The sequence below is a fragment of the Neopelma chrysocephalum genome, unplaced genomic scaffold (genome assembly GCF_003984885.1).
Source record: "Neopelma chrysocephalum unplaced genomic scaffold, ASM398488v2 Primary Assembly neopelma1_65b, whole genome shotgun sequence".
Lineage (NCBI taxonomy): Eukaryota > Metazoa > Chordata > Aves > Passeriformes > Pipridae > Neopelma > Neopelma chrysocephalum.
Window position 1 is genome coordinate 797,859 of NW_020897723.1, and position 18,715 is coordinate 816,573.

The following is an 18,715-nucleotide window of genomic DNA, read 5'->3' on the forward strand; positions in this document are numbered from 1 at the left end:
ACCTCTGGAGATGAACAACCACAAGGAACACCCAGGGGGAAAAACAGCCAGCACTTCCACAGCCACCCTTTGTGGCACAGAAGGAACACGAAAACTAGACAGGAACATCAAAGGCCTCACATTTACTCAAGGAACTCAGAACTGAGGTCCAAACTTGGACTCTAACTTGTAGCAGAGCCTCCTTTCAGCAACAGGTTTTCATATGAACATTTTTATATATCTCATCTTTTTGTGAAAGCATTTGATCAGACAGAGAAGCAAAGGTTCCTCAGTCCAGCAGGGGAGGTTGCACTCCAGAGTCACCAAGGGCCAGTTCCCAGGGCAGAAGCTGAAGGTCACCTCTACAATCCAGGGAAGGGGACTGTTCCCTGCTTCTCCCACACACCCTCACACAAATCCAGGCTGTTCTCTCTGATTTCCTAGGGAGGTTCCTAATGTACAGACTGAACAAAAAAAAAAGTAAAAAGTCTTAGCAAGGATTAATACTGGGACTGAGAATAAATCCTTCTCATGGCTTTCCTGCCTCTTTGTGATAACTGTGCTGGGGACAAGTCAATAACTAATATGAGCATCTGTCAGACTTTACTGCAGCACACCTGTGTGATAAATATTATTATCCTCTGCAGAGAGACAGGAAACAGGCTGAGATAGGCAAGGTACAGCCTCAACAAGTGCTAGTCCACTTAGGGCAGAGTGCAGGGAATCTGGAGGAGAAAAACTGGACCTACAAGGAAGGACTGGAACAGTATTTAGACCAGCTGAGAGAGAAGTATGAGATCTTGGGGGAGGTAATAGCTGTCAAATACGTAAAAGGCTGCTGCCAAGAAAAATAAACATTCCACCCTCCAGGTCCTTTGAGGGCAGGACAAATAGTAAAGATTTGATTTTTTTCCCCGTTTTGAAACTTAGACTAAATATTAGAGAAAAGTTTTAAAGGTAAGGTCAGCTCAGCAGTATGGAGATTGCCTGGGGGGGCTGCAGAAGCTGCAGAACAGATCAGCATCCTAGAAGGGCATGGGTGTGCACTAATGCAAACTGATGCTACCTTCAGGCAGCAGCCTGACCTTTTGGCATGCTTTCCAGTGCAAGATTCAAAGATAAATTCAATCTCTTTGAGTAATCACAGGAGACTGAACTAGATCTCTGGAGTCCCAGCCTGTCCTCATAGCTTTGGTACTGCCTTACCAGCCAACAACCAACTGCATCTTCATCTGCCTCCAAAGCATGGAACCAGAACAGCTTTCCTGCTACAGTGGCCCAGCTGATAAAACCCGAGCTGGCACAAAGGGAATAAATAAATTCACACTACCACTTTTGATCAACTTGCAGCACTCCAGGCTGACAGGAGCAACCCAACCCAATTCAGTTAAGATGTAATGCCCAGGTACATCGGCATTTCTCCATCATCAACCACCTCTCCCAGATCTGACTGGCTGACACCCATAGACAGCACTATGCAAGAGTCTTTGTAAAAAAAAGATTAGGCTGGTTACTCATTCTGTTGTCATTCTGCACCCTTCAAATTCGAGTGAACCTTATCTTCGAGGGCAAACTATCGAGCAGATCAAACAGATAAGGAAAGGAAAACAAAGCCATACCTGATTAAGGTTTAGTTTTAAGGAAGGCATAAGGACTCCAAATACTTATAGGCTGCACATTTTTGGTAAGAGTTAAGCTGCATATTACTTTCATATGTTTTGCTCAGCTTTTGCATTTTGATCAACTTAAATGATTTCCATTTTCCCCTTTCCAGTTTGCTTGGCAGGGGTTAGCATGATGTGAGTAATGAAAACACTACAAGCAATGGTTAAGTAAAAAAGATTCTCCAACCAGAGAAACAGTCAAGGATGAAAAATCCTCTTTGTGTCAATAAATTTACTGTAGATTCAAGATGAACAGGATTATTTGCTTAATGCACACACAACTAAAAACATGACAGCCTGCAGACACAAAGACTTCTACCAAGAGGCAATCTATTCCCTCCTCCTCTCCATATCCATCGCCCCTTTGCAAACCCTGTCATTTCAGTACCCACACACACACAAAAAAGATCAGTCCAAATGGCACCGCAGGATTTTTGTGGGAGTAATGTACAAATCTCTTTTTTAGTCTGTAAAGCACTAAACTTGAGTGCTCAAAATACCTTGGAGGCGAGCACTCTGGAGTAGAGAGCTCCTGGATGTCACACCCTCTGCACTTCCGTAAAAGCCAGCAGAGCCCAGGGGCACTGCAACCTTAGCTGGGGACCACCAGGAAAACAGCCTCAAGTTTTTGCTACAGGAGTCAGAGCCTCGTGCCTATTCTGTCAGCCAGGAATCTCACAGGACACAGTTCCTTCTGGTGAGGGGTTCTCTTGCTCCATCTTTCCTAATCTCTGGTCACACACACAAAGCATTCGGTCCCAAAGGCCACAGGTCTGTTACACAGTCTGCAGCCAAGGCCCCCTACTCTTTGCTTCAGTATTTTAGCAGGCTTTCCCACTTAGAAGTTTCCTGAAAGCAAGGACAAATTAATGAAGCCTGGAGTTGCTTTCCTTTCTTCTTGAAGATCTTACACCCCCTCATTGCAACAGTGAGAAAGGAAGAGAGAGTTGGTGCATCTGCCCTCCACTGACCTCCCGTCTGTGCTTGGGAAGCAGCACAGAAGCGTGCAAGACACTGGGAGGGACAGGGAGCATTAAGTGATGCTTGAAGTGATTCTGAGATGACAGATTAGCTCAGAGGACTGACAACTAACAAGGCCTGGTTGCTGCAAGCACTTTCCATTGCCCACAATCGACCAAACCATCCCTGCTCCTGCCCAGGGTGGGTGATCAGTGCGTCACTCCCAGGAATAGAAGCGCATCCTGCACTGATACACTGACCTAATATTTTCTAATAGTGACAAGACCAGACTTCGTGTTCTTTAGCCAAAGGTCAGTTGCTCCCCAAAGTGTGTTATTTGAAAGGAAATCAATGATGTTTAAGTTTCTGAGCAAATGGAAGGGTGTGCTTTCCTGGCAGTGGCAGAAGGAGCACAATAGCACTGCAGAAGTAGAGAGGGAGGACTAGAGAAACACTACTATTTACTTGGGCACAGGAAAAGCCATTCAGCCATTCTGTATTCAGTGTAACAGCACATGAAATGTCTGCCAGATCTTAAGACTTCACACAGCTTTGTCCAACAAAGTCAACAGAAATTCAGTTTTTATATCTATTTTACAGAGATTGCAGGTTTCATATACACATACCCACACTAAAATACGAGGGAGGCCAAGCAAGAACTTGCTGTTCACTTCACAGAAAGTAGTTTGATGCTGTGTTGGCAGGATTTTGTTTCACACTAGAGCTCACTCCAGGCAGACACACACAACCCCAGTGAGGGCCACCTCTTCATGCCAGTCACATAAAACCTCTCCACAAGGGAAGACAGGCAGGGTCATGCTACACAGCACAAAGAAAAAACCAGCTCATTTTGATGGATAATTGTTTCACCACATAGCGTCACAAAGTAAAAACAGAGTTCCAAAGGCTGAAGAGCTTTACTTCAATTAGCAGGTTTACAGTGCAAATTATTAACTTAATAAGTTCTTGTTTGCGGAATGAAAAAAAAATCAAACAAATCCACATCACCTTTGTGATCCACTTTGGACTACAACTGCATCATTATCTGAGATGCAGAACATCATATTCAAGTTTTGACAGACTCAACACCAACGGACAAATCCCAGCAATATTCAAACTGGAATTTTCTCCACCAGCGAAAGTGAATATTTACCAAACACAAACCAGGAAAATACAAACACTTACCAAATACAAGCAGTCTGGAGTTTTGCTGCAGGCAACAGGTCAGCTGTCGACTAAGCAACATCGACGCCATTTTATCTTTTCTTTACTCAAAAAGACTCAATTTTGGGAGATTTCTTTCCAGTTGATGTTCTAAAATAAAAAGAAAACCAAAACACTTATTCATGTGCTTATGGATGCAGCCATTATTACTGTGCTACTCATTTCAATTCCCTCTTTCACTAACTTCAGTCCAAAGACACTCAGAGCATGCTGTGATGGATTAATGCTGACATTCAGAGCAGTCTCAGGATTGAGCCCCAAGTCTGATGCTTGGCTTGGTCTTGCTGAGGCAAATGACTTCTAGGCTAAAGCTGTATCTCCCAGCTTTAGCAGGGCCAGGGGGTAAAGATCAGTACCTATTTTCCCTTGCTCTTCCTCTCTGTTTTCTCTATGTATGTAGACTGCATTGAACTTTTAAAAAATTGTTTCCAGCCAGTCTCTCAAGCCAGAGCTGGTTTTTCCATTTGATTTAAGTTTATGAGAAAAATCTCATCTAATACGAAAGACAGCAGGACAAGCATTAGGAAATAAAAGAAAATCAATCCCCTGAAAAACCAGTTTGTACCAATTAATCACGTCTCTGTGAAGAAAGACTGTGAGAGCTGGGATTGTGCAGCCTGAGGGAGGCTCAGGTCACATCCCATCAATGTGTAACAAACTCCTGGTGGGAGGGAGTAGAGAAGGAGCCAGGCTCTTCTCAGTGGTGTCCAGTGACAGGATAAGAGGCAATGGGCACAAACTGAAACACTGTGAGCTCCATCTAAACACAGGAAAACCCTGGACAGGTCGCCCAGAGAGGGCGTGGAATCACCACACTTGGAGATATTCACAGCCCAACTGGACATGGTCCAGAGCAGCCTGCTTGAGGTGTTGCTGCTTGAGCAGAGGGCTGGACCAGATGACCCCTCAACCTCAACAGTTCTGTGATCCTACCTCAGCTAGTTACATATAAATGACCTCGGAAAATCAAGTAGCATGAATGGCAACACAACTCCTTTTACACTTTGGATCACCTCTGCAGGAAGTCTGGCTGGAAGTCATAAATAAACAGGTCATTGAATTATTATCCAGGATACAGGTTAAATTCAAACTCCACACTTATCAGCATGGCCCCCTGTGTTCTAAGCAGGACACTAGAGCCCTCTGCCCAGCATTTTCACCTTGCTGGGTGTCCCCCTGCCCCCAGTGGGTGCAGACCATCCAGCAGCAGTGGACCGAGGCCTGCAGTCCAAACAAAATGTCACTATTATCCACAAACCTCCTGGAAAGAACTCTATTTAACAAATACACTCAGAGAGTTTTGGAGCTTACATCAGTTCTAGGCCATCAATAAAAATGCCAGCAGATGTTCATGACTAGATATAGGGAAGCAGCTGATCTAATGCTACCGTGATAGGAAGTATCTCTTACCCAGCACTAAAATATCAGAAATTTAATTTCTGTACTATATTTAGGCAAGATACTATTTGTTCTCCTTCACATTTGAGCTTCTTTAAAAATAGATAAAAGAAAACAAAAAACTTCTTGCCTACCTAAATTTAGGGACCTATTAATACTTAGGTACAAAAACAACTCCCCGTGCCTTTCCAGACAATTGACGTAGCACTTGGTTTCACTTAGTTTGCTCTGAGTTCAAGTTAAAATTCAAGGTATTTTGAAACGTGCCAAGGCAAGTATACACTTGCACAACACTTGTGCACACGCTGGAAAAGCTGGATTAGCTTCCTCAGGCTTTGGGTCAGAAGTATAGAGGGTACTAGATAATTTTTTTCAGAAAAGAGTAACTTCACTTGTAAGACAATTAATTTAATTCTTTCATTATTTTTTGTCTCTCAGCTTCTTTAGTTGTGCTAACTTTTGCAAAATAAACATGTGAAGAAATACCCCAACACCACAGATTTTTTATCTAATGACCATCCTCTAGCAAAACCCAAATGCCAGTCTAAGTAAGAAAAAGTTGTTAGAGAGTGAATCAGCCCAGCCCCTCTCACAACAATTAACCACCTTGATTGATGTCCTCTGTTCAGAGCTATTTATCTGGTCTGTACTGCAATCTCCAATTCCCTCCTTAAGTTTGTTCTTCAAAGTATGACTTTTTAAGAGTCTTTAGGAGCCTGTTAAAATCTAACGAACACAGCTCACAAAAGGAGCAGTGCAAATGTACTTAGCAACCCACTTCGTTGTTCTCATCCCCTTCAGTCATCTCTCCTGGGGGTTTTGCTGCCCACACTGCCCAACCTTCCTTTTCACAATGATGAGATGCCTCTTCACTAACAAATCAAACAATTCTACCAGTCACTCTACACGGTTGTGCCCACCAGTGTCCAGATTTCCCTTCAGCAGTACCTCCTCTTCCTTCCCCAGGTGAGCCATGCCCATGTCTTTACTCCCAGTATGTTATTTATCTTTTATTTATATTTCCTGTTTATCTTAAATTCTTTAATAGTTACACTACAGTATTCATTAGAGGCTGAAAAATATAATTGGAAATGATACTGGCTTTCTGAAACACTTACAGGAAAAAAAATTATTGCAAGAGGTAGCTGAGCCCTAATTTTCCTTGACAGTTGTTATATAAAAAGTTTTACCGTTTTCTAGTCCAGAGTCAGAATAAATCATGTAATATCACATGTGAGTATAACTAAACCCAGCATCTTTTCCATCTCCATTAAGCACACAAACTCTCACATGGGATCACAGCTGATGTGATTGGTATCTTTGTCTAAGCATGCATTATTTGGTTATCACAATAACCAATTGAATTTTGCCTCCATAGCCCATCTCCTGATCAATTCCCACCGGCCCAGCCTGTTCCAGCACTGCAAGCAGCAGAGGCACAGTTTGCAAGCCAGCAGAAATCAGCTCTGCACGTGTCAAAACTGCAGCAATGCCACGCTCCAGCTGCTCCAGAGCCACTGCGGGCAGCTCCAGATCCCGTAACATCCAGGCAAAATACAGCCACCAACTCCACATATCGGACTGTAAACGGGGTGTGAAGGACCTCAAAGAAGTGAGACCCTTCAAAAAAAATATTCCTAAGTCTTCTCTAAATATTTTTTCTCTAATGGCAGCTGTCTGAGCTGGAGAAGGCCATTGGTACAGATGACTGTACAGAGCAGCTATTCTGATGTGAATGCTCAATACCTTAATTTTCCAAATGTATTTGCATATATTTTGTATGTAATTTTGCATTACATAAACACATTCACTGGCAAACACAGTTTAAGTCACAGTCACATTCTTCTAGCAAAAAGAATTATTTTCAGAGAGGAAGCTCAGTCCAGTTTATCAAGCACGTGAAACATAAGGATACGTGGATTTTTTAAATGCACACTGTGGAACTGGATATATTTTTTTTAAACAGCAGCTGTTAAATTTCTGTACCGAGTGATTATTTCTGCCAGATAAAGCTAGTTCTAGGAACAACAGTTAGCAGCAGCAGCAGCCTACTGTGAACGTATAAAGATGCATTGTTTCTGTGGGTGAACAAGATTGTGTTTCTTGGGGGGAAACGCTGGAAAAATTAAAAAAAAGAGGGGTTTGATCCAGATACAAGAGTGAAAATACACAAACTAGGAGTTTGCACAGCAATCTCGCTCTCTAGAAGAGAAGCTAATGCAGCATGACATCCGTGTTCCAGGCTGCAGCTTGCAGAGACCTGCCTGGGAAAGGATTCTTGGATGGATGCAAAGGTAAAGGCAAACAGAGACATGGACAGATGCAAAGGTAAAGGTAAAAGGAGACAGGGCGAGGCAGGGAGGAGAAGTCAGCTCTGCAGCTTTGTGTCTCTTTCTTGAAACTCATGCCAAAGACACAGAAGCCTGTTTGAAATTCATGGGGGCACGTTCATCTGTTCCTCAGCTGCTCCAAACCCATTTACCAGGAACAATCAAGCCGTTTGGAAACAGCAGCACAGGCTGCACAGGGCAATTACTGCACAAGGCTTCACAAAGTGGGTTTGGGGAGCAGGGAGCTAAAAACAAATTCCTTCCTTTTTCTACCGTTTTCCTTTGCTTGGCTTTTCTAGGATACACAGCGAGGGTATCCTTATGCTATGCGTTAATTGTTGTGAAATTTAAAACATATCTTACTCTCTCCTAGTCCTGTTTGCTTGGATCCACCTGGATGTGAACCAGCACAAGGCTTGCAGGCGTTGTGAGCTGTGCAAGGGCTGCAGGAGGGTGCAGGGGCTGCAGCAGCCCCTGTCCTGGAGCTCTGCTGTCCCACAGTGGTGGTGGACACGTCCCCTCTCTCGGGGGCCCAGGGCAGCACCAGCACTGTGCCTGAATGCAAACCCACCCTTTCCACACCCAGCCTGCCCTGGCATCCCCGAGGTGAGCTGGCACACACAGTTTGCATGGAGGGTGTCTCTCGAAGAGGTGAGAAGGCTCTTCAGTTCACAGCTCAGCGTGCTTTGACACTGCACTTTCTGCATCTGTCTTTTAACAGTGGAAGAAACTGCAAAATGAGAGATCAAGTCAGCTGTGGTTCCCGTGACTAAAACAAAAGGACAATGTTGAAAAGTCTGGCAGTACTCAGATATCTGCGCTGGAATTGTTAAAGGGGGGCAAGTCTCCTGCTTTGCAGTGTCCATGAACAAGCAACTTTAATGACTCAGGTGATGGAGTTCAAGTATTTTACTTCTAAAACCAGCTCAAGGAGATCCCAGAGTCTGAAACAGCCCCGTAATTTCACAGAGAAATATGAGTGAGGTGGAAGATGGTCTAGGCTGTGATGCATTAAACATAACCATGTCCCTCCTTAGACTGCATCTGAGGAAGAATGGGGCAATGTAATGTCATCATGGTACCTGCACAAAAAGATCCAACGTACGCAGCACTGACTGCTTGAAAATGCACCACTCCACCCCGCTTGGGGAGATGGGGAATGTCCACATCCAACAGATCAAAGCAGGAAAAAAATTGAATGAGTTCACCAGTTGTTATTGACAGAGCACAGGGTGACGTCAGAAATCCTGACTTACTGCTTTAGCCAGTTAAATGTAGTAAACAACAACGTAAATAAAGAGGCCTGCCTGCAATTCACTTGGTCCCAGGAGCAGAGTTAAGAGTTCAGTATAGACTATACAGTTATGAAAGCCTGAGTGCACATAATGAAATATAACAGGTCCTTTTACTTCAACAGGGCTTTTTTCCAAGGTATAGTTCTGAAACAAATTTGAATTAGCTCATAACAGCATTTGCAGGAGAAGTTTGTAAGAGTAACACCAGGAATTTCTAGTCATAGTTAGACCAAAGCTATTCCAAATCATCATGGGAATAGAAAAGTTCTGTTAAGAGGGAGTTGCAAGAAAATTCACATCTAGCGTTTATATAAGGCTGGCATTAGATTTGCCATCTAGTATCTATACCAACCCAGCACAAACCAGAGCTGAAACCCTTTTCAAGAAGACTTCAAGAAGAGCAGCACCTGGCACCACCCTCATAAGAGGACACAGAAAAGAGAAAGAAGCTGCTCTTCCCCCACCTTGGTCAACCAAAAGCCTGGTGAGCCTGTGATTGCAGAGCACGGCTCACCAAGGAACACCAGCAACAAAACAACGGCAGGGACCTGCAAATGGAAACATGGATCTACCACCAAAATAGATTTTGCAAAATAAAACCACCCACTTCACAAGCTGACAGGCTGCTTATGCCTCTAATAATCTTAATGGCTTTGTGCAGAACAGGATGTAATTGGAAACTCCATGATTGTACTTAAGTTGTCAAGGACACAGTTGTCATAGTTACAAGTAAAGCTCAAGTGTCGGTTGTTCAGGGTTGGCTATTTACTTATTGACACCAACAGAACTGGACACTCCCACTAGTCTTCAGAAGAATAGAAATAGGAAGACTGGTTTTGTCCTTCAAGTCTTGACAAAACAGTAATTATTGCACACAAAAGCATAAGAAACTGGTGGTTTTTTGCATAGCTCCCTTCTCTCACTCCACATGCAGCTGGCATTCCAGTCAGTCTGCTCTGAACACTGCAGCACAAACCTAAAACAACATGTACTTGTTTAGCAAAGAAAACCTCACACCTACAGCTTGTTAGTATGGTCCAGAATCCATCACAACACAGCAATCCCTACCTGCCTCATGGGACCTGCAGTCAGGTCAGCACTGAGCCAACAGCAAAGCCAGAACACAAACCTTCAGTTCTTCCATCAAGTTTTAAAACTTATTTACAGTAAGAAGTGTCACAACATTCATGTGTCCAGGTTCTCCTCCTCGTGTGTCCCCTAGGCAGGGTTTGGTGGTTGGATATGAATATGTTTTTCTTTTTTCTAAACCAAAAAAAACCCCCAAAACCAACCAAAGAACAAAAATCTTTCTGCTGTTGTCCCTCTCTTCCCTCTCTCCAACAAATATTGGGCCAAGGGAAGACTCTTGGTTCATAAACCAATGAATATAAACAGGTAGGAATGCTGCGATTGTGGTACACTAGGATTCAGGTGACCCACTAAACTTTTGAGCAGCTCATTTATGATTCAAAAACTATTGGAACAGGTAAAGTGGGATGAGACATGCCTACGACTTCCCTGTGAAAGAAATACATTGTCTCAGGAAAAGAAAAAAATTGGATTGAAAAAGTGTCTGCTAGGAATTGGGCAAGTTCCAGATGCGAAGCCAAAAATACCTACATAAATAGCATAATGGTACATAAATGCTGGTAAAAAACCAAGCACAACGGACTTATGTTAGCTGAAAAATTCTAAATTTTTCTAAGTAATTTCTTAATAGTTTTCCCTGAAAAAACCTGCACTTTGATATTTCAGTGAACTTTATCAGTGAGCTACACATAAGAACCTCTCTTCACTTCAAACCTCCACATTTTGAATCTGCTATTTTAAATGCAGATGGCAAAAACATATCCAAACCATTTCTGTTCATTTCCACACATTTCCCCACACCAAAACTTCCCAGCTCCCAGAGGGTTAAACAAATTATGGCACAGCCGTGCTTTTCAGAGTAGTTGCTCCACAAGCATTCTGTAGTTTTGAAAAAACTGAAGTATTGCAAAAAACCCTCAAGTGGAGTTTCCAAGAAAATTCAGTTGTATTTCTTGTAAGATTTTATTCCTCAGCATCCTACCGCTGTCTCTTCAGAGGTTAGGAAAACAGATAAACAGCACCAAATAAAAGCATCATTTATTTTTCTGTGTCCTAAGGCATAAAACAGCTCACTTGGAGGCAGCCTGCACCAAACCAAGGGAAACGTCTTAAGCCGGAGAGTGTGCTCTGGTTTCTCAAGGTGACCCCCATTCCAGCTGAGGACAGAGGGAAGCAGATGCACGCAGATTTCTCTCATGGGGGTCCAGCAAACAAACTGGGAATAGCTACCCATGTTTATCCACGACAGGGACACTGTAACACCACACACAACTGCACGTACAGACACACATTCCCCTCTGGACAGAGAGCTCGGCCGGAGTCTGTGCCCACCCCGACCGCGCACGGCAAAGCCACTTACAGCACTTGGATGCAAACTCCCCGCAGCCAGCCCTGGTTGGAAGTGCTGCTCCCTCCTTTCCTTCAGCTCAGCTCAGCTGCTGTCGGCTCCACTCGTGAGGAATGCCATCGCTGCCCGCTCCTGCCAGCTCCCGAGCGCGACTGCCGGCAGCGAGGCCGGGCATCACCCAGAGGGAGCCCGGAGCTGCAGCCCTGCAGCGGAGCTGCGGGGGATGCCCCACTTAATGAAGGTTAATGAAACCAGCTCCTGCTCAGCCAGAGCCAGCGCAGAGGAGCACCCGACTCGCCTCAAAACGAGAGCATCTGGCTCTGGCATGTGGGTGTAGCCCGGACCCCTGGGAGTGCGAGTTCACCTGAAAGCCTCCTTGGCAGGTTTCTGAAAACATATTCCAGAGACGCAGAGCCAGACTGCATTAACGTTTGAAACGGCTCCTTAGTTTTCAACAATCGTGGAAGCTGAAGAACACGTCTTGTCCCTAAACCCCTTGATTTTACTCTAGTTTGTAAATATCCCGGGGGTGACACGCGGGCACACATAAAATAACCACGGTTTGGTTCATTCCCCTCAGGTCGCGCGCAGGCAGCACAACCAGCGCACATCCCAACGCCACCTCCTGCTGCGCACTGATGGAGACGGGAATGGGGAGACGCAGACACCCACGGGGAACACCAGCAGCCTTCCTTCAGGCCCAGGGACGCAGGGAAAGCGAGCGCGGGGTGCCATGGCCGAGGCTGGGATCCATGGCCAGGTTGCCATGGTGCTGGGGGGCAAGAGGGAAGATGCGCCAGAGCGCAGAAAAAGGCTGAGCTGCTTCAGATTTAAATCCCTGTGACGGTGTCTCGGCCGAGCCACTGCACGGTTGCTGTGGCAACCGACGAGTGAAAAATCACAGCGGAAATCTGTAATTATTACAAGCGAGGTGGTGACTTACCCACTTCAGTAATCAGGGCATTAAAACGGCTCGAGAAGAGGAGGGGGAGCTCCGTGCCCCCCAACAGGCAGGGCTGCACTGCCGCAGGGAGCCGGGCACGAGATCAGAGCTGTGGGTCCTGCTTTGGGCTCTATCTCCCACAGGCTCCAGCTGTGGGTTGTGACATTTGGGTAGGATGCTTTCCTAAGCACAGGGTCTGGTGCCTGCCTGAGGGGCTGCGACTGGAGCTCCTGCACCCCTGTGCTGCAAGGGGGAAGATGAGGGAGCAGCTGGAGCAAGCCCCAGACTTGTGCTGCCTGATTCAGCATAAGCAGAGTCATGAAGGCACAAGGAAGGGTCTAAGACAGGCAGAGGCAAGGACAGACATCAGAAAGACAGAAGATGCAATGCCTCCAGGAAGCAGGTAAGGACCTCGGCAACTGAGTGTCTCCAGTTTGTGCTGCTCTTACAGCACCACACTTTCTTCCTCCCCTTCTCCCTAACAGCAGCAGTATTTGTTTGGTTGGGGTGGATGTTGTGCTGATTACTGTGCTAACACAGGAACCAGGAGGGACAGAAAGTCGTTCCAGGCAGACCAAACACACCCTGCAGCCTCTCCACTGGAACATTACCTGACACAGGTAGTTTACACACCAACACATGCAATGCCAGCGTCCACAGAACCTTTTACATCCGTTGCAGGAGTACAAGGTTTAAAGTCACCATGTACTTCTCCAGAGCTTTTCTACCTGAAATGGACAACTGATGAGCATCCAGACAAACTGCTAAGAAAATGCTGTTAACACCAACAAGGAAGAGAATCAGACGTGGCTAATCCTGTTCTGGTACCCTTCTCCTTCACTGTAGGACTGCAGCCTGGGATCCCATGTCAGTAGTAGCAACTGCCAAGAAAGAAGCCCAGATTGCAGTTGTTTATAAGACAGATCCCATACTACTCCTCAGTAACAGGCTGTTGATTTGATTCAAAATAAGGACTGAAGCTGATCCCTCACCTTCTTCATAGTTTAAAATCTGACTGCAAATGACATATTTAAACTGGCCTGTACTGGTTACCAGTCATTAGAACAAACTGCCTCTAAACTGAACCTGTTAACCAGCTAATCTACCACAGAAAGTGCACTAACAGATGGTTAATGCAGGGACACATCGCAAAGCAGAGGAAGAAGGACTGAGAACAGTTGTAGGTACTTACACTCATCATTTATAAAACACTGGATTCAACAGCAATGCCTTGTATCAGTGATTTATTACTACACTTCTTCAGTGGATAGTCAGGATTACAGCTCCTAAGGATGCACTCTGGGGAGACTGAGGTATGACAAAGAAATTCTTGTGCCTCTGCTGAGTGCTGCTTTAGATGATGTGAAGCTAAATTCATTAAACAGTACTCCTTGCTGCTAAGTGCTAACAATTTATATGGCAACATCATCCAAAACTGTGGACTGTAACAAAAAAACCCCATGGACTTCCACTTGATTAATCAAGAGAATATTGGTAATGAGATCAGTCTGCCATCAGAAAGGATGTGGCCAACCACCCACAGTAAGTACACTTTCTGCACTGATATGCAGCTCTCAAAGGAAGACCCACTACACAACCCTTCACTGGTAGAAAATAATCTCCAGCTTCAGCAGAACCAAAAGCATGACTTTCCATTGTTAGATATATTTTTCTGTATCAATACTACATGCATCCTTCTGAAATACATTATGATACTACAAGGCAAAATGGGGATCAGGTTTTGGCCAGGCTGGTCCACAAGGCCAAGTAAAAGCACAAGATAAATATAAAGGATATTTTCTTTTTATGGAAAATATTGGAAGGTGTAACTATGTTACCAACTGCTGCATTTCACTGCAAATGATGGCAAATTCCTCCAGAAGCAATTCTACAGCCCTCCTTAACCCCCACCTCACACTCTGGAAAGAATTTGTTTGGAAAAACAAAGCATTTAAAGCAACACAGCTACAGTACTTGAGAAGAATTCAGCATCCAGAAATAACAGCTCCAGGGTAGAGACAAGATGTCAAAATCCTAAATGTCATATACTCCTGCAAAAAATGGGAACAAAACACATTAGTATCACAAAGCAGAGGGCAAGGCACACCAGGACACTCAGCACCAAGTCCTAGTCCTCTTCAAAAAACACAGAATTGCCACAAGACTCAACAGCAGGGTCTCAGGACCCCAAACTTGCATGAAGAGAAAAAGCAACAGCCTTCTTAAGAGCTTGTTGTGTTTGGAGAAAAAATAAAGCACAAACTGGAGTGTCAGATCAAGTTTTAGGTACTGTGAGCAGTAATTACTAGGTTCAGTTTAAGATATATTAAAAAATATTTCAATATTTGAATTGGAAGGAAACAAAGTAAGACTATAAGAATGTTGACCCCAAGTTAATTATAAAAATCTGAGCAAATGATTTGGAGGCAGAAGGATAAGAGTCATATTTGGCCAAAGAGGATTACCATGAAGGGCAAAACAGAAAATAAAAGGGACAACTGTGATTGCTTAGCTTTGCAGGAAACCCATCACACTGCAGCTTTTCCAACCTTTGGCTGGTCAGAAGACTGCTTCCTACCCTAGCACATCCAATAACACTACACTCAGTGTACAGAAGCAGTATTTCCTTTGTCAAAGAAGTAAAAAGCCTCATGAACAGAGTTCATGAGTGGAATTCACCACAATCAATACCACTGACTCCAGGGATTTCATTTGGTGGGCAGATGGCCTGATTAAAAAAGTCAGAGGTTGTGAGTGTGCAAGGGCACACCTGAACTGTGCCTGCACCACTCACTAACCAGGAACCAGAACAACTTACACTGACACAGGGAGAGGGGGATCAACCCCCCTCTGGCCTTCAAATGTCGACTGCTTTAATTCCCACTGAACATGAGAATTTCACATTCAGAAGAGGAAGGAAAGGGATACAGGATTCAAGCACAATTACTATGAAATTCTACTATTCAAAAGTCCTATTACTGCCTGTTCATTCAGGCAATAGGTAAAAAGGAAGAGCAGTTGGGCCGCTTTCAAAACAGTTTAGAAAACACAGATACCTACACAGTGTTAAAAACACTCTGTGACTAAGTTCCCTAGTATGTTTAGAAAATTATTTTTGGGCTCCAGATGGAGAATGAAACTAGTGCCAACCTGATTCAGCAAGATATGTATTTCTCAAGTGGTCCCTCTTACTTTGCTGGGCTCATTCAAAAAAATTAGAGTTGTGAATGAGCCAAAGCACTTTCCTGAATTAAAGGCAAGGTAGAAAAACTGGTAACTGGGAGACACACTTAAGGTTACCAAAACCTGAAAGTTACCCACTAGGGAAAAATCCACAAGGCTGCTGCATAAACTGCACTTATTTATTTTTTATATATTGCCTGTTTGACAAAACTAATTATAACATTTCACACAAGTACTAAATACCCGGACACAAATTTGAGGAGATAAATTAGACCTTAATAAGTGTGCTAATGGCTAAACTAATTGGTAAAGTCTCTTTGAGGTACATCTCTACTGCACCCTCCACTCTCGGGGTAACACTGACACTCACGTAAGAGACTGAGCGCTGTTCCTTCAGTCTGGTACATACAAGCCATGAATCACATCAGAGTGAAGATTCCATGAGAATAGGTAGTTAAAAAGTATTGGCAAGTTTTGGGAAGGCTCCTAGATCTGGACAAATCTTTATAAAAGTTCCACCATGAGTTGGGCAAGTCCAACTTAGCTGCTGGAGTCAGAAAAGAGGGACCTGGAACCAAGAAACTGTTGGGGGAATCCTTGTGTAACTGATGCTCAGAGAGGCTGCACAAATTGAGAGTGGGAACAGAAACCCAGGATATTACACTGGGTGCTTCTGGAATCACAGAAGATACCCACTAATTGCATTTAATAAAGGAGAAGGCCCACTGGACTGGAATGAGAGACACGTTAAAAGCAGGAATGGAAAACAACTGACTTCTAAAGATTTGGGAGCGAACCCATTCCAGAATATTCTCTTGCACACTCCAAGCATGTTGTGAAACCTTGTGAAAAGCATCCAAAGCCAGCATCCGTGTCACCACCCACTGACCCATATCACCATGACTGACCCGTGTCACCACACACGTCAGCTCCTACACCAGCATTTCACAGCAGCTCTGTGCTGGCTCTGTCCATTTCCAGCAGCCAAGAGGGACACTGGACATCCTGCAGCTCCCCAAATATCCCATAAGGCACATCCATGGGTGCTGCAAAGAAATATTCCTTGGCTGTAAAGATGAATGTGAAGTAAGAACTCAGCTGCAATACCACCAGCCTTAGAATGGTGGGACAGGTAGGAAATGGTGCTTTCTGTCAAATACCCCAAAAATGCTGGACCAGGGGCAGAGAAAAGCATTCACTGTAAGCTGTGCAGGGTGCAGCCACCCTCCCTTTTGGCACTGTCAACAAGCCTGCCTCTGTAATGACAATACTGCCACAAAGGCACTAATAAACACTAAGAATGGCTGCTGCAGTAAAAGAAGATCAAGGACAGTCTATTGCTGGTGTAATTTTAAGCAGCTTCCCAAAGTTACTCCAGGATGAACACAATCAGTACGGAATAAGGAGCTGGTAGTTAGGTTAAACAGCTTGTTTATTTATTTAACAAAAACCTCTTGTGGGAAATGTTTATCTTCCTAAGGGTAGCTCATGAAAGTGAGCAGCACCAGCACAGTGGGACAGCGAGCACTGCTCTCACCGGTACTTAACCTCTCACAGAGCACTGTCAGAGGGGCTCAGAAAAACGGCAAATTTTTCTCCTCCTTCCCAAAATCAGTTTCACCAACTGGACTGCAGGATTTATCAGTGGTCAGATAATTCTTTATAGAAGATACAACATCACGTGTTTTGTCAGCCTTTAGAACACAGAGTCAGTATCATCTTAAGCTGCCCCTTTTCCCTCTTTGCTGTTAACTAGTGACAGTAGCTGAAAGAGGTAATCAGAGGTTGGAGTTTCGCAACAGATGAGAAGAATGTGGCTGCAAGCCTGCAAATCTTGCTCACCAGCCAGAGCAGAGGATCAGTTATGCAAGGCTGCATGTGGATTTTGACCAGATGTAACAAACAGTCCCTTTCTCCTCTCTTTTCCATTTGGAACAATAAAATTGGAGCTGTGAGCCATTTCCTATCATTTATCAGATCACTCTGGAAGCTGATTTTCTCTGTCTATTTCCTGGAAAATAAATAAATAAATTGCACTTTCTGCAAGTGTTGCATCCAGAAATGATGTATGGTGTGACACCACCAACCTTGGGTTCGCACCTTCTTGGCCTCTTTTCTGAAGAATTCCACTTTCATCTGGCTCTCCCATCACCTGCATGGCTCAGTCTCCCATACACACTAGAGAGATTCCTAATTTGGAGAAGAAACATCACCAAACCCTTCACGGTGTCCAGTGTAGTCACAAGTTGAGCTCAGAGAAACCGAGGTACGCCAGTGAAAGGAAACAACTGAGCACTGTGAGGAAGGAGAGCTCCATCCAGAGTAGCCACCACACTTGACTCACTGTTGAAACATCATCTACCCATGGAACCCAAGTTCATCATCAGTCCTACCATTTTGATCTAACAAAGTCCCATTACATCAAAATCTATGGAGAAGTAAAACTACAAACTCTAAATTCATACACAGTCTGGTAATGGTCCAATTTTTATGAATAAATTAACAGCAGGAATCTTACAGCCCACATCAGAAGAGGTGTTTTCCAGTCACCTTCTTGGCCAAGAAAAAAGAATATTACTGATGAGAAATTAAGCAAGTAGTTACTGATCTCCTGTTACTGCCAAAAGGAACTGGAATTTTAGATTTCATTACTGAAAGAAGAAAAGGACAAGATTTGTCAGCTACACACAGCGACACACAGATTGTTGCTGGAATCAGTAAAATCCTTCCTAGTCAAAGCTCCATAAAGTCCTGAATCCAGCCCCTAGCAGTGCTTGTCATTGTCTTCATTTGCCTCTGTTCCCTGCCTTTGTAACACTAACTAGCTTTTCTTCTGCTTGTCTTCAGCTGTTTTTCACAGCACCAAGGGCAGAAGCATCATGTTAGAGCAGATACAGCAGCCCCTCACAACACCCAGAGCCCAAACCATGGAACAAATGGAAGATTTTCACCCCTGTAACTCATTCTGGTAAAACCGCCCTAAAAACAAGGAGTGTGGAGTTCATCAGAGCCCAGCATATCCTCTGCTTTGCTACCTCCACCAGCACACTCTGATTGTGTAATCCTGTTTCTCTCTCCAGGAAGCTGCATTGCAGCAATAGCTGTGGAGCAAAACACAAGGTTTGCTTTATACTGGAGCTGAGAGGAGAGAACACAGCAGTGAATGGCAGCACAGTCCATACAGGTAAAACACATCCCTCACCCCTGCAGCACAGTCCATACAGGTAAAACACATCCCTCACACCTGCAGCACAGTCCAGAGAGGTAAAACACATCCCTCACACCTGCAGCACAGTCCAGAG

At 44.3% G+C, this 18,715-nt stretch overlaps 1 protein-coding gene across 2 annotated transcripts in view; it reads right to left on the reverse strand.

Annotated features, from left to right (window-relative positions):
• ABAT (4-aminobutyrate aminotransferase) overlaps positions 1–18,715 on the reverse strand; it is a 52,699-nt gene that overhangs the window by 27,180 nt on the left and 6,804 nt on the right. The window contains exons 1-2 of one of the 2 annotated variants that reach the window (XM_027684014.1): positions 11,300–11,493; positions 3,789–3,917 (exon numbers count right to left, since the gene is read on the reverse strand). In XM_027684014.1, the coding sequence (XP_027539815.1) occupies positions 3,789–3,858 (70 nt within the window). In that variant the 5' untranslated portion in view covers positions 3,859–3,917; positions 11,300–11,493. Of the gene's footprint in view, positions 1–3,788; positions 3,918–11,299; positions 11,494–18,715 lie in introns of those variants that run through there. The other variant, XM_027684013.1, reaches the window with a different exon arrangement.